At 53.4% G+C, this 12,226-nt stretch overlaps 1 protein-coding gene across 3 annotated transcripts in view; it reads left to right on the top strand.

Annotated features, from left to right (window-relative positions):
- Positions 1 to 12,226, top strand: part of CFAP57 (cilia and flagella associated protein 57) — a 54,240-nt gene that overhangs the window by 25,997 nt on the left and 16,017 nt on the right. For all 3 annotated transcript variants that reach the window (XM_031464954.2, XM_031464955.2, XM_064493671.1), the window contains exons 14-18: positions 767 to 860; positions 1,474 to 1,664; positions 4,983 to 5,156; positions 6,162 to 6,320; positions 8,737 to 8,880. In XM_031464954.2, the coding sequence (XP_031320814.1) occupies positions 767 to 860; positions 1,474 to 1,664; positions 4,983 to 5,156; positions 6,162 to 6,320; positions 8,737 to 8,880 (762 nt within the window). The remainder of the gene's footprint in view (positions 1 to 766; positions 861 to 1,473; positions 1,665 to 4,982; positions 5,157 to 6,161; positions 6,321 to 8,736; positions 8,881 to 12,226) is intronic.

Genomic DNA, 12,226 nt, shown 5'->3' with positions numbered 1-12,226 from the left:
TGAAAAGTAACAAGAAAAACAAAGTATGGAAAGAGAAGAGCCAGGAGAATATTGATCTCGGGTTGTCAGTAGGTTAAATAAAATTAGTCTAGAGGGTCTTCCTGTTGCTAGAGTTGGCCCAGGACTCTCCCAGAACGATTTCTCCATTCTGTCCAAATCTGCCTGGCTCTTCATCCAAAATCCCCAAGTATTTGCTCAAGGGATATTCGTTCTTTTATGTTACCTCCATGGGTCAGAAAGTTTGGCTAAAAAACAAGCACCATGGCTGCCAATGTTATTATTTCATTCCTTTGGTCAGCAAACGTTGATTTGATGCCGTCTGTAAGCTAAGCACAAAGTTAGGTACCTCCCCTCCCTGCCAAGGAGCTTTCTTGTTCCATAAAAGAAAACACTTCTTTAGAAACTGACACATGAACATAGCCAAGGATTTAGTTGAGAACAGTGTGCTGACAATGAAGGATTCAAATGAATCTCACCTTTTCCACCTCAAAAATTCACTTGCTGCATGTCCAAAACTGAACTCATCTGTTGACAAGACCCATTTAGTGGAAGGATGTAAGCAGAGAAAGCACAGAACTCTCAGAGCAGAATATGATGCTGATAAAAGTGATGGCTCGGATGTTGCTCATGGAACAGTGCTTGGGCCAAAGTAAGGGCTTGGGAACCAGTTGTGAGTGAAGGAAGCTATCACTTGCGTAGCTGGTGCTTCTCATACGGTGCGTTCAGCAGATGTATAGAAATGAAAACGTTTGACTCTGTGCCTTAGGTTTTAAGAACAGAAAAAGAAAAGCAGGATATACTCCATCATGAGCGCATAGAAGACCTCCTGGACAAGCAGAGCCGGGAACTGCAGGACCTGGGTGAGGCCACGCGCGGAGGCCACTGGGCAGAGGGCGGTTGGCTGGGGGCAAAAGCCTGAGAGTCCTCCAGACCCAGCAGAAGCCCCAGTCTACAAACAGGCTACATTTGTCTCTGGGAACTCACTGTGGCTTTCACTCCTGTGTATTTACTCAGTCTTTAAAAATGTGTTAAATCCCTCCTGCAAGCCAGTAGGTGATACGGGAAAGCGCAGGTTTGGAGCCTGATAGACTGTCTGGATCCCAGACTCACCAGGACTTGCTGGGCACTCTAGGGGGTCACCTAACCTCACTGAGCCTCAGTTTACTCTTCTATAAAATGGGAGTACTAGTGCCTGTTTTGGACATTCTTCTTGGCCTCGAACCGCCAGACACCCCTCTGCACTTTCCTGGAAACCTTTCCACCTAGACAGAGAAAGGAGGGAAAACTGGCCACCCGACTAGATGATGGTGCAGGGGGCAGGGGAGGAAGCCAGGCATGCATTTGAACCTTGGCTGTGGAGGCAGATGCTCTAGTCGATGGTGGCAGGGGGCAGAAACACACCCAAGGCTCCTGAGTGTCCTTGAGCTTGGTGCTACTGTCCCTCTTGAAATAACCTTCCCCACTTCCCTCCAGAATGTTGCAACAATCAAAAGTTGCTTCTGGAATATGAGAAGTACCAGGAATTGCAGCTCAAGTCCCAGAGGATGCAGGAGGAGTACGAGAAACAGCTTCGGGATAACGATGAGACCAAGAGCCAGGCCCTGGAGGAGCTGACTGAGTTTTACGAGGCCAAGCTGCAGGAGAAAACCACCCTTCTGGAAGAGGTACTCATGGTGGGCCACGCTAGGCCTCCCTCTCACGGCGCCATCCCACGGACCTGGCCTGGGAACCGCCCAAATCGCTGTGGAAGCCTCACTGGAGCTCCTCTTCCTTCCCCACCGTCCTTGCCCTGTGTATTTCGTTCGGCCTCGTTTTGTACCTTTTCCATATTTGTTTCCCTGTGGGCCAGGGACTCGCTGAGCTGGGAGGTGCTCCGCTTTTGAGACTGGAATTCCTTAGATAGGAATACCTACTGTTCTCTCCTAGCTGAACCTTTAAGCCTTAAGGAGGGGGCTTTCTAGAAGAAGCCTATAGAACCTGGAGAGGACCACGAGCCCTGAACGATGGGGAGGGCTGTTGCCTGAAACCCCTGCGTAACTTCTTATGTCTTACAAGATGAAATCATTCCTTCACTGACTCAACAAACACAGATCATATCTTACTGGTTTACCAGCCTGAGTGCTGAGTGGTCAAGCATGAAGTAAAACATGGGGCCTGGTTCCCAGTCGGGTGAGAGAGGTGGTCACACAGACCGATAGTCATTAAGGCGTATACTGGACAGCACGGGAATGCGGACACAGGGCACCTTCCCTGGCCTGGGAGGTCAGGAAAGGCTTGCAAGAGCTAATGAGCTCCAGGAGGCATGTCAGTGGGAATTAACCAGGAGACGGGGAAGTGCAGGAAGTTGAGAGCATCCAAGCAGAGCGAAGTCATAGAATGTTCAAGTAGTCTGGGTTGCCATAATAGACAGTTTCCCAAGATGGAGAGGAAATTGAGGGAGGCCAGATGGCCCCCTTTGGGGCATGAAGTTCTGGCAGATGGTGTGCTGAGAGCGAGGGGGCAGGAGAGTCACGAAGGCATGGAGCAATTTTGGAAAGGAATGAGAAAGGGGCCGACCAAGCTCAGGGTGGGCAGGAATGTAGCTGAAGGCCCCACTGAGGTTTAAGACGCGAATTCTGGCAGCATTAATCCACCAGGCTGTGCACTTTTCCACAGCAGGGCTCAGCAAGTAGACGTGTGAATGAGGAAGGCATGGAGCAGCCCTGACTCAGAGCTGGGGCTTCGCTAATTGGTGCACAAAGTAAAGGTCAACAGTGACCACACATTGGGTCCAGGCCAGAGAGGGTCAGTAAGGAACCAAGGGCCAGTGGAGGAATCAAGACAGGGCCAGGGGAGGTGGTGAGGTTGAGGGCCGGGTGGCATACCTGGGATCCAGCAGAGAAATCACCTGTGCTCACAGAGAAGGGCCTGTATTTTAAGACATCAGAGGTAGCACCATTCCAGGGGATGGGCCTGAGAGCGGATGCAGGAATATGAAGGTCAAAACACCAGGAGACGTTCTAGGATCCTCTGTAACCACCCCTGATGATGGCAGGGAGGACTGTGAGTCGGCCCCCCAAAGTCTCGGGGGACTGGGATTCAACCAGGCAGTGGGGGGTGTACACAGTAAGAAGTAGAGGGTGGGGGCCTCGCAGACTTGGCAGAGGCTGAGCGCTGACACAGCAGAGCGGGAGCTAAGAGAATGCCACCCTCACTTGAGCCCTGCGTGGCTCCAGTTCCACGGTGTGAGGAATGTTCCTTGTCTGCCCCGCCCACCCCCCAGCCCCATTTCCTGCTGCCCCGGTCCAGCTCCCCGATATCCAGTGATGCGGAGCCTCTGGGAGTTTTCTGCACAACCCCTGAGCCGTGCTCAGGATGATTCCTCTTCACCTGGCCACTTGCACACATGACCTTCCTCCCAGGACCTCCCATTGTGATGACAATGCTTTCCTTCTTTTGAGTCTGAGGATTTCAGTTCAGAACTTTCCTAGGGAGCTCCCCGCTGAGTGCCATCGCACTAGCCTGAGTGGGCTGCTTTTCCTTCTTAGCAACACCTACCAGACCAAGGGCAGGGCTTGCGGGCCACTCTAGGCTGCAGACGGAGCCGACCTTGCCAGGCTTCTGTCCAGCAAAGGTCTGGTGACATGATGGGCAAAGAGAAGCCTTTCTCAGGAGGCCGTTGAGCCCAGTTTTAAAACCACATTGTCTTTCTCAACCCCGCAAAACACTCAGTCCAGGGACAGTCCGTGCAGCCTGGGAGAACACCAGGCTCTGTTTGAGAAGAAATCCATTGACTCTGACATAATCTAAGCATCCACCAGTGGGTGGCAGTAAGCAAAGAGGAGTCAGGCGCCAGTCACTTCCCAGACTCCACCAGGCAGAGTCTGCTGTCCCACCATCTGGGCTGTACCACACTGTGCCAGGTGTTCACTGTGCTGGGCACGGGGGTGGTCGTGCCGTCAAGGAGCCCCACGACAAGCAGGCATTCACAATGTAACGTAGAGTGCTGGGGTGTGCTGGCTTCATCCCCGAGAGGAAGGAAGAAGGGGAGAGAGCCGCGGGCAGAGGGTGGGAAGCAGACGGATGGCCCAGCGGCTGAGGAGCACGCATGTTGGGGGAACTGATGTCAGTTCACACTTGCAAGAGCCTGGGGTGGGAGTGATGGTCGAGGCCAGAGAGATGGTCCCAAGCTTCCTCCCACAGAGCCTGTGGCCCTGGTCCAACAGTCTGGACTCCGTCCTGAGACCGAGCGTGAGCCGGAGAAGGCTTCTAAGCTGGGGCTGGCATCACCAAGTGTGTGGTTCCGAAAGCTCCCCTCGGCTAGAGAATGAGGTCAGACCAGAGGGAGACCTGACCAGAGGCAGGAGGCCGGTTAGGAGGCTGAGCCAACAGTCCAGGCAAGAGAGGACGGTGGCCTGGGCAGTCAGTGGCTTAAAGAGAAGTGGGTGGATTCGAGAACTGTCTGGGAGGTGAAAAGGGAAGAACTGATGGATTAAGGAGCTGGAGGGCAGAATTAAAGATTCACTCATTCATTCCGACAGTTACTCACTCAGACAGGACCTGCTGTGCGCCAGCGTGCGTTGTACACTGGGCACTTAGTGGTGGGAGTTAGAGACCAGGTTTTTACCCTTGAGGAATGTACATCTGATGGAGAGACAACCGAGCAATTTCACAAATCAGTATAAAGTTACAACTGTCATGAGTTTAGAGGCTTCAGTGTGAAGAAGATGGAGGAGGAACAGGGTGTGGGGGAGTTGGTGACACAGTGCCTGGAGTGGTAGAGCCCAAGGCCTACCCCGGTAGGGAAAGAGGGACAGACAGAAGGACAGGAGGGAAGTGGGAGGTCCAGGGGCCCACGGCATTGGCTCCCATCTCTGTAATTGCACTCGTCTCCCGGTCCCATGAAGGGCCTCGCGTGCTCACCTCGTCCCAGGCCCTCTTAGCACAGAGGTGCGGCATGTCCCCTCTGCCCTGGCCACACTCTCCCCCTCTCTCTGAGCCAGGCACAGGAAGATGTCAGGCAGCAGCTGCGCGAGTTTGAAGAGACCAAGAAGCAGATTGAAGAAGATGAGGACCGAGAAATCCAAGATATCAAAACCAAGTATGAGAAGAAGCTTCGGGATGAAAAGGAATCAAACCTGCGGCTCAAAGGAGAAACGGGGATCATGAGGAAGAAGGTAGTGGGCCGTGCCCTGAGAGGCCTGGGGGCGGGCTGAGCTGCGCTGCAGAGAGAGCACGGGGTGGGTGGACAGACACGGAGCTGTCTGGCTCTGACCCGGGTGGCCTGGCAGAGGGTTCCACCTGAATGTCCTCCCACCCAGCAAGTGGCCTTGGACAGAACCACTGGCCAGTGTGAGGGCTCCCCCTGCCTGGACAGGCAGACAGATCCTTACCACATCCTCTGACTGGGTACCATTGGGGTTCTCCCTCCACTTCCCTGTTTACAGGGGCAGGGGGTTCACTGTGACCCTGGTGGACACCCTGAGCTTTCATTTATTGGCAGATAGGGTTTCATCAGGATTTTCAGAGCTTTGGAGGTGAGATAGATCAAGTCATCTCCTGGGGGTGTCCTCCGGCTCTCAGGGCAAGAAGTCAGGGGTGCTCCTGTTCAGATTCTGTGAGTGGGAGAAAGATTGGGGGTAGAGGAGGCTTAGTTTACAAGGCAGGGAAGATGTTTGTAGTCACCGATGGTTGGGTGAGGAGGTTCCATTCCCAGACCCTTATAGAATTGCCAGTTTCCCCAAAACGTTTAGCCTTAGAGAAGCCAAGTTCAATGCAAGCTCACATCCCTTCCTATTAGAAATCACACTCCTAGTCAGGCCGGGGGCAATCACACCTTCCCTTCTGGGACATGACTAAGATGGCTCGTCAGTTAGGACTCAGTCTCTCTGACCTTGACAGGGCCTGGATCCCAACCGTTCAAGGTCAGCGTGGTCACGGAAAACTCTGGATCCACTGGGGGAGCTGGTCTCTGGAGCCTCTGAAGGCAGACAGTCCGTCCTCACTGAAAGGGGTGGGACTGAACCTCATGGGACAGAATACCGCACTGTCCATTTGGCCTGGGATATTCCTGACTGTCCCAGATTCTGACGGGGAGCTCTTAAAATCTACAGACAGTCATGGGGAATGGAGATGAGCTGGAAGACTTTCGTGGTCTCTGTTGTTGCTATGTGTCCCTTTAGTTCAGCAGCCTGCAGAAGGAGATTGAAGAGCGAACCAACGACATTGAGATCCTGAAGGGAGAGCAGGTGAAACTGCAGGGGGTCATCAAGTCCCTGGAGAAGGACATCCTGGGCCTGAAGCGGGAGATCCAGGAAAGAGATGAGACGATTCAAGACAAGGTGAAGGCTCGTCTTCTGTCCTCCCTCAGCTCCAGATAGGTGGACCCAGACACAGAGGACAGAGCTCAAGAAGACAGTGTCCCTGCCTTCCCAGGGCATATGTACTTAACATGAAGGGGGGTGAGCGGTCAGGGAAATGCCTCCTGCGTGCAGGGCACTGGGCTCATTGCTGTAAACACATCACATTCAGTTTTCCCTACGACCCCAAGGACCATGAGCAGCCCAGTTATAGAGCTCCAGAAACAGTTCCGAGGGTGAAGCATCTTGCCCAGAGTCATACAGTTGATGGGCAGCAGACTTGAGATAAGACCCAAGTGCTGACTACCAGGACCCTGCTCACCACTGTGCCAGGCACCCAAGGCGACCATCCCATGGCCTGGGGGGAGCTTCCCAGCCTCATCGCCCACGTGGGCCCCCTGGTTGGAGAGGAGCTCCCCTGTGGTTGGCCCTATCACTGCTGGGTACCCCCCAGAAAGTGGTATCACTTTCCGGGATGCCTCTCTCTGAAAACACTAAGAAGAGAGACATCACATTTTGAGAGGCACACCACCTCAGTATCCAGAAATCTCCTATCACCCTCCTGAGCAAATCCAGGCTCCGAGCCCCCCTCTCCACCCCCTCTGCCAGTACCACCGGGGTCAGACGTTAACTCCCAGGTGGTTGAGAAACCCGGTTTCAGCCTAGTGCACTAGGTTCCTGGGCAGGCTCTTCCGTTCACCCACCCCAGGACCTCGGGCAACAAATCCAAGCCTTGTTTTCTCACCTGTGAAATGGGGCCCCCAGAGGCTCTGATAAGGATGACGTGAGACCGGCCTGCCCGTAATGTCTACAAGTGAGCGTTTGTGTTTGTATCTGAGCATTTTTTAGGGAGGGGCCAAAACTCTCTTCAGATTCTCAAAGAAGAGTTTTGACAAGAAAAGGTGAAGCCCTCCTGACCTAGAAAATTGCACCAGCCTCCTGACAGTCTAATGTCCTCCCTTCCAGTTCCCATCTGGGCCCCCTGCCACCACATCCCATGATTATGTCACTCTCCCACTTAAAATTCTTTTGCATCTCCCTGCGGCAAGGGTCAGCAGACTTTTTTTCCCCATAAAGGACTAGATAGCAAATATTTCAGGCTTTGCAGGCAGTGCAGTCCCTGACACAGCTGCTCAGTTCTGCTGCTGTGGCATAAAATCAGCTATGGACAGGACATAAATGAACAGGCTTGGCTCTGTTCCAGGAAAACTTCATGCAAATGAGCAGCAGGTCAGATTTGACCCCAGGGCAGTAACTTCCCAACTCCTGGCCTCCTGGATAAATTCTCAACTCTTTAACCCAACATGCCAGACTCTTGCCTCCCTCCCCCCCTCCCCTGCAGCCTCATTTCCCACTGACCTGCGAACAGATTCTTAGCACCCTCAATACATCCACGCCTTTTGTGCCTCCCTCTTCCGCCACCCCGTCATGGTGCACGTTTGCATTCGTTGACACATGTGCTTTCCCAGTTAGTGTGTTTCTTCCTAAAGGTGGGGACTGTTTCATATTTCTATTTGGAGTCTCTGACCTTGGCAAAAGATCTCCATTCCGTAAATGTTTGAGAATGCCTAGACCTATGTTCCAATGACTGTTGCCTGGCAGCAAATTACCCCAGAACTTAGTGGTGGAAAACAACAACTCTTTTATTATGCTTGCAGATTTGGAGGGTCTAGAATTTGGACAGGGTACAATGGGATGGCTTGTCTTGGTCCCTGATATCTGGGTCCTAGTGGGACCTCAGTTGTGTGACTCCAGCAGCTGCAGTCCGGAATACCAGCATCCCAGGTGGCCGCCTCATCCCCGCGTCCAGCCCCTTGGCTGGGATGACTGGGAGGCTGGGCTCAGCTGGTGCTGTTGGCCAGAGCACCAAGCATGCTCTCCAGCCTGGAGGTCTCAGTGTAGTAGGACTCCTTCCATAGTGGCTGGCCTCCCCCACAGCACACATTCTGGGAAAGCCAGGTGGAAGCTGCTTGGCCTTTTCCAAGCTAGCCTGGGAAGCCATGCAGCATCTCTTGAGTTGCACTTTTTGGGTTACAAACAAACCATGAGTCCAACCAGATGCAAGGGGTGGGAGTTAGAGCCAACCTCCTGATGGAGAAGCATAAGCTCACATCGTAGAAGAGCACATGGAATGAGAGATGCTGTGGAGGCGAGCTTTAGAAGACACAGTCGGCCACAGCCCTGTATGAGTGGGTGGGTGAACCAGTGACATCCTGGCCCAGAGGCCATGGAGCCAGGGTTGCCCCCTGGTTGGGGAGCCAGCCTCTGTGTCCCCAGGAGGAGAGCAGCCTGTGGCCTCCTCAGTTGGGAGGTCACAGGATTTGTGCTCTTGGCCCAAAGGGATTCTGTACCAGGACCTCCTGATACCTCCCTTACTTCTCTCTCCTCTTCCCCACAGGAGAAGCGAATCTATGATCTAAAAAAGAAAAATCAAGAACTAGAAAAATTCAAGTTTGTGCTCGACTACAAAATAAAGGAGCTGAAGAAGCAAATAGAGCCTCGAGAGAATGAGATCAAGGTGATGAAGGAACAGATTCAAGAGGTGAGAAGCCATCTGGATACCTGGCTTCCTCCTCGACCTTTCCTGGCTGGGCTGGGGGAATGAAATAAAGCTCTCCTCGCAGCCCCTCCCCGCCCTCAAGATGTGCACAGCCTCCCTTCTGCAGAGGATGCCACAGGGAGGGCCCAACCAGGGGCTCAGTGGTGCAGGATGCTTTGGGATTTGGCTTCCCACAGGGCCTTGGCGTGGGCTGCCGCCCTAGCCTGGCTGAGTGCGCGTGCTCCGGGCCCTCAAAGGGAAACCGTGCCGCTGGGCCTTCAGCCACCAGGGGGCGGTGTGTACCCAGCCACCGACCTGTCCACCAGAAAGTACACCCCTCTGAATACAACAGTTTCTCTCAGACTAAAAATACTGGTGAGGGACCCATGCAGGGCTGTGGTGTTTGGACTTGATAAGGAATGGGAAGTCATCAAAGGCTCTCGAGCAGGAGAGTGGCAAAAGTAAGTGTGTGTTCTGGAAAGCAAACAGGATGAAGGCAGAGAGGAGAGAGATTAGAAGCATGGGACAAGGGCTTCTGAGAGCCCAGGGAGGTACAAGTGCTCCCCATACACCTTGCACTTCCTGATGACATGCTACCTGTCAGCCTCCCCATACTGGGCAGAGAGCAGCTGACAGTGGGGACTGTGGTTGATCTAAAACTGACGCCCGACTTCCCCATCCTCCAGTTTCCCATTCCTCAGTCAGTGGCACCACAATCCCCTGGTGCTGAAGGTAGAAGGGCAGTGGTCCTCTCGAGTCTTCCCTTCTCTTAACTCCTATATCCAAATCACCAATGCCTAGCTGATCAATATCCAGAAGACATCTCAAATCCAACCCTCCTTCCCCTCTGCTGCCATCACTCCAGTCCAAGCCTCCACCATCTCTCTTCTGAACTTGACTCCAGCGTCCAGCCTGGTCCCCACACAGAGGCCACAGCAAACCCCCAGCGGTGTCCCATCCCATCTGGAATGAAATCTAAACTCTACCGAGGCCCACGAGGCCGTGCATGATCCCAGCTCGACCTGCCTCTCAGCCACGTCTGCAGGCTCCCTCCCCTGCTCCAGCCTACAGGCTTTCTGACTGCTCCAAGGACAAGCCGGGCTTCTCCCATCTTGGGACCTTTGCAGTGCTGCTTCCTCTGCCTGGAAGGCTGCTATATCGTCACATGACTGGCTTCTTTGCATCTGTCACATCTCAGCTCATATGTCACCTCCTCAAGGAGGCCTTCCCTGACCACCCTATCCAAAAGAGTCTTCTGCTCCCCCTCCTTTTTCTCTAACGGTGCTGAGCAAGGCTAAAAGTAAAGGATACCAGAGGGTACCGATGGCCCACCTGGAGCTGGCTATGCAAGAGCTGTGGTCGAGAAGAGCAAAGCCTATCCTCCGGGAGGCCCAGGAGGACACCAGGTGGTGGGATCAGGCCAGGGCTGTGCCATCCAGAGACGGTCGGTTGTGACAGTGACTCTTCCATGGCCTCCGGATTTAGGAAGGATTTCCCCAGCTGACCACAGAGCAGCCTCCTCTGGGCCTCCTGTCAGTCCTGAGTGACTTCGGGGCCCAAGATTGGCAGCCTGAGAAGGTGAGGAAGAGCAGAGGCCCCACGTGCCTGGAAGGTCAATGCGCTGCAGGCCCGTCAGTCACTGCCCAACCTCTCCCTCCCCATTTGACATATCTGTCAACTGCATTCCTGACTGGGTCAGTTATTTGCCACTGCAACACACCTGAGAGATTATTCACTTTCCCTTCAATAACTGGACCAACCATGTCTTTGATCTCAGCAGGAACTAGACCATACCTTGGGAATGATTCAAACAAGACCCTTCCTGCCCCACCCCAGGTGCCAGTTGCTGCCAGGGTGGCTATCTCAGCCTGATTCCTTCCCCAGGGGCCCCTGACCTGGGGGCTTCCCTCTGGGGGTCAGACACATTTGGCCCACCCAGTGAGGATCTCCTGGGAAGTTCCTTTCCCTACAGGAAGGAAGCTGTAAGCCCTGGGCTCCTTTGGAGAGCTGAGACCTGTGCATGGAAACAGAATATTCCCCTGACTCAGGTATCCCCCACCCCCACCCACAAACACTTTTTCAGCCTCTCTTTGATGACTTCTCTTCAATGAGACGTGACTATTTGCTTCCTAGGGCAGGAGTTTCCAGAACCTTGCCATTTTACTTCACACACTTTTATTTGTTCATCTGGTACAGGGTTTCTCCATCTCAGCACCATTAACACTTTGGAGTGAATAATTCTCCGTTACAGGAGGCTGTTTTGTGCATCGGAGGATGTTTAGCAGCATCCCTGGTTTCTACCTACTAGATGCCGGTAGCAACCGTCCCCTTCCCCCAGATGTGACAATCAAAAATATCTTTAGATGTTGCCACATGTCCCCTGGGAGGCAAATGCCTCTCCCCCGCCCCCACTGAGAATCTCTGGATGTGATGAGTAACACATGGAAGAGTACATGGAATTCCTACTCCAGGCAAAGGATGCTTGTTGCCATACACCAGCTAGTCTCCTGGCTGCCCAGCCAGCTACTCAAATTCGACATACTTCAAAATTGTTCTCTGAAATAGATTATTTTTATTCCCAGCATGGTTTGAAGTTTTGCTTGCATCACTCCCTTGCTAACCTAATCTGTCTTTGCTGACTTGAAGATTGTAGAGAAAGAGGCACAGCCAGCGTCAGGCATTCAGACAGGCCTTGGAGGAGCCCCTTTCCCTCTTGCAGCCCCCCCGTCACCTTGGTCTAGGGCACCAGCATCTCACCTGGGCCACAGCAGCAGCTTCCTGACTGGTCTGCCCGGCTCCAGCCCTGCTCTCTCCAGTAAAACTTCTGGATCAGGCCTTCTAAGGTGCAAATTAGATCATGCCGTTCCTTGGGTAAAACCCATCAGTGGCTCCCTGAGCTTTCAGGATAGAGGACACACTTCTGAGCAGTTTAAACTTCTGGCCAGGAGAAAGGCTGAACTTCTTACCATTCAAACCTCTGCCCTAGGGTTCTGCATGACCCAGCTCAGCTGACCTCTGAAGGCCCTCTCCCCCTTCCTCACATACACTCCTCCAAGTTCCAAGGTTGGTTGGACGACTTGTAGCCTGCAGAGACGCACCAGGCTGCCCCTGCTTCTGGTCCTTTCTGTGCATGGCTATTCTCTCTGCCTGAAATTCTCCTTCCAGACCTGCCTTTTAATCCCTATTCCTCCTACAAAATCCAACTGAGCATCCCGTCTCTGGTTGCCACCCCTCACCTCTGTGCAGGCACAGGGCCCTTTCTACCTCGAATGCAGAGGGTGCTTACCCTTTTTCATCTTCACTTCTAATTTACTTCCCTCTAATCCCTCTGGGTGAGGCTTCTTGGAGA

This window comes from Camelus dromedarius, chromosome 14 (assembly GCF_036321535.1).
Source record: "Camelus dromedarius isolate mCamDro1 chromosome 14, mCamDro1.pat, whole genome shotgun sequence".
Lineage (NCBI taxonomy): Eukaryota > Metazoa > Chordata > Mammalia > Artiodactyla > Camelidae > Camelus > Camelus dromedarius.
Note: the sequence above shows the minus strand (reverse complement) of the source record. Positions and strands in the feature narration are given on the sequence as shown.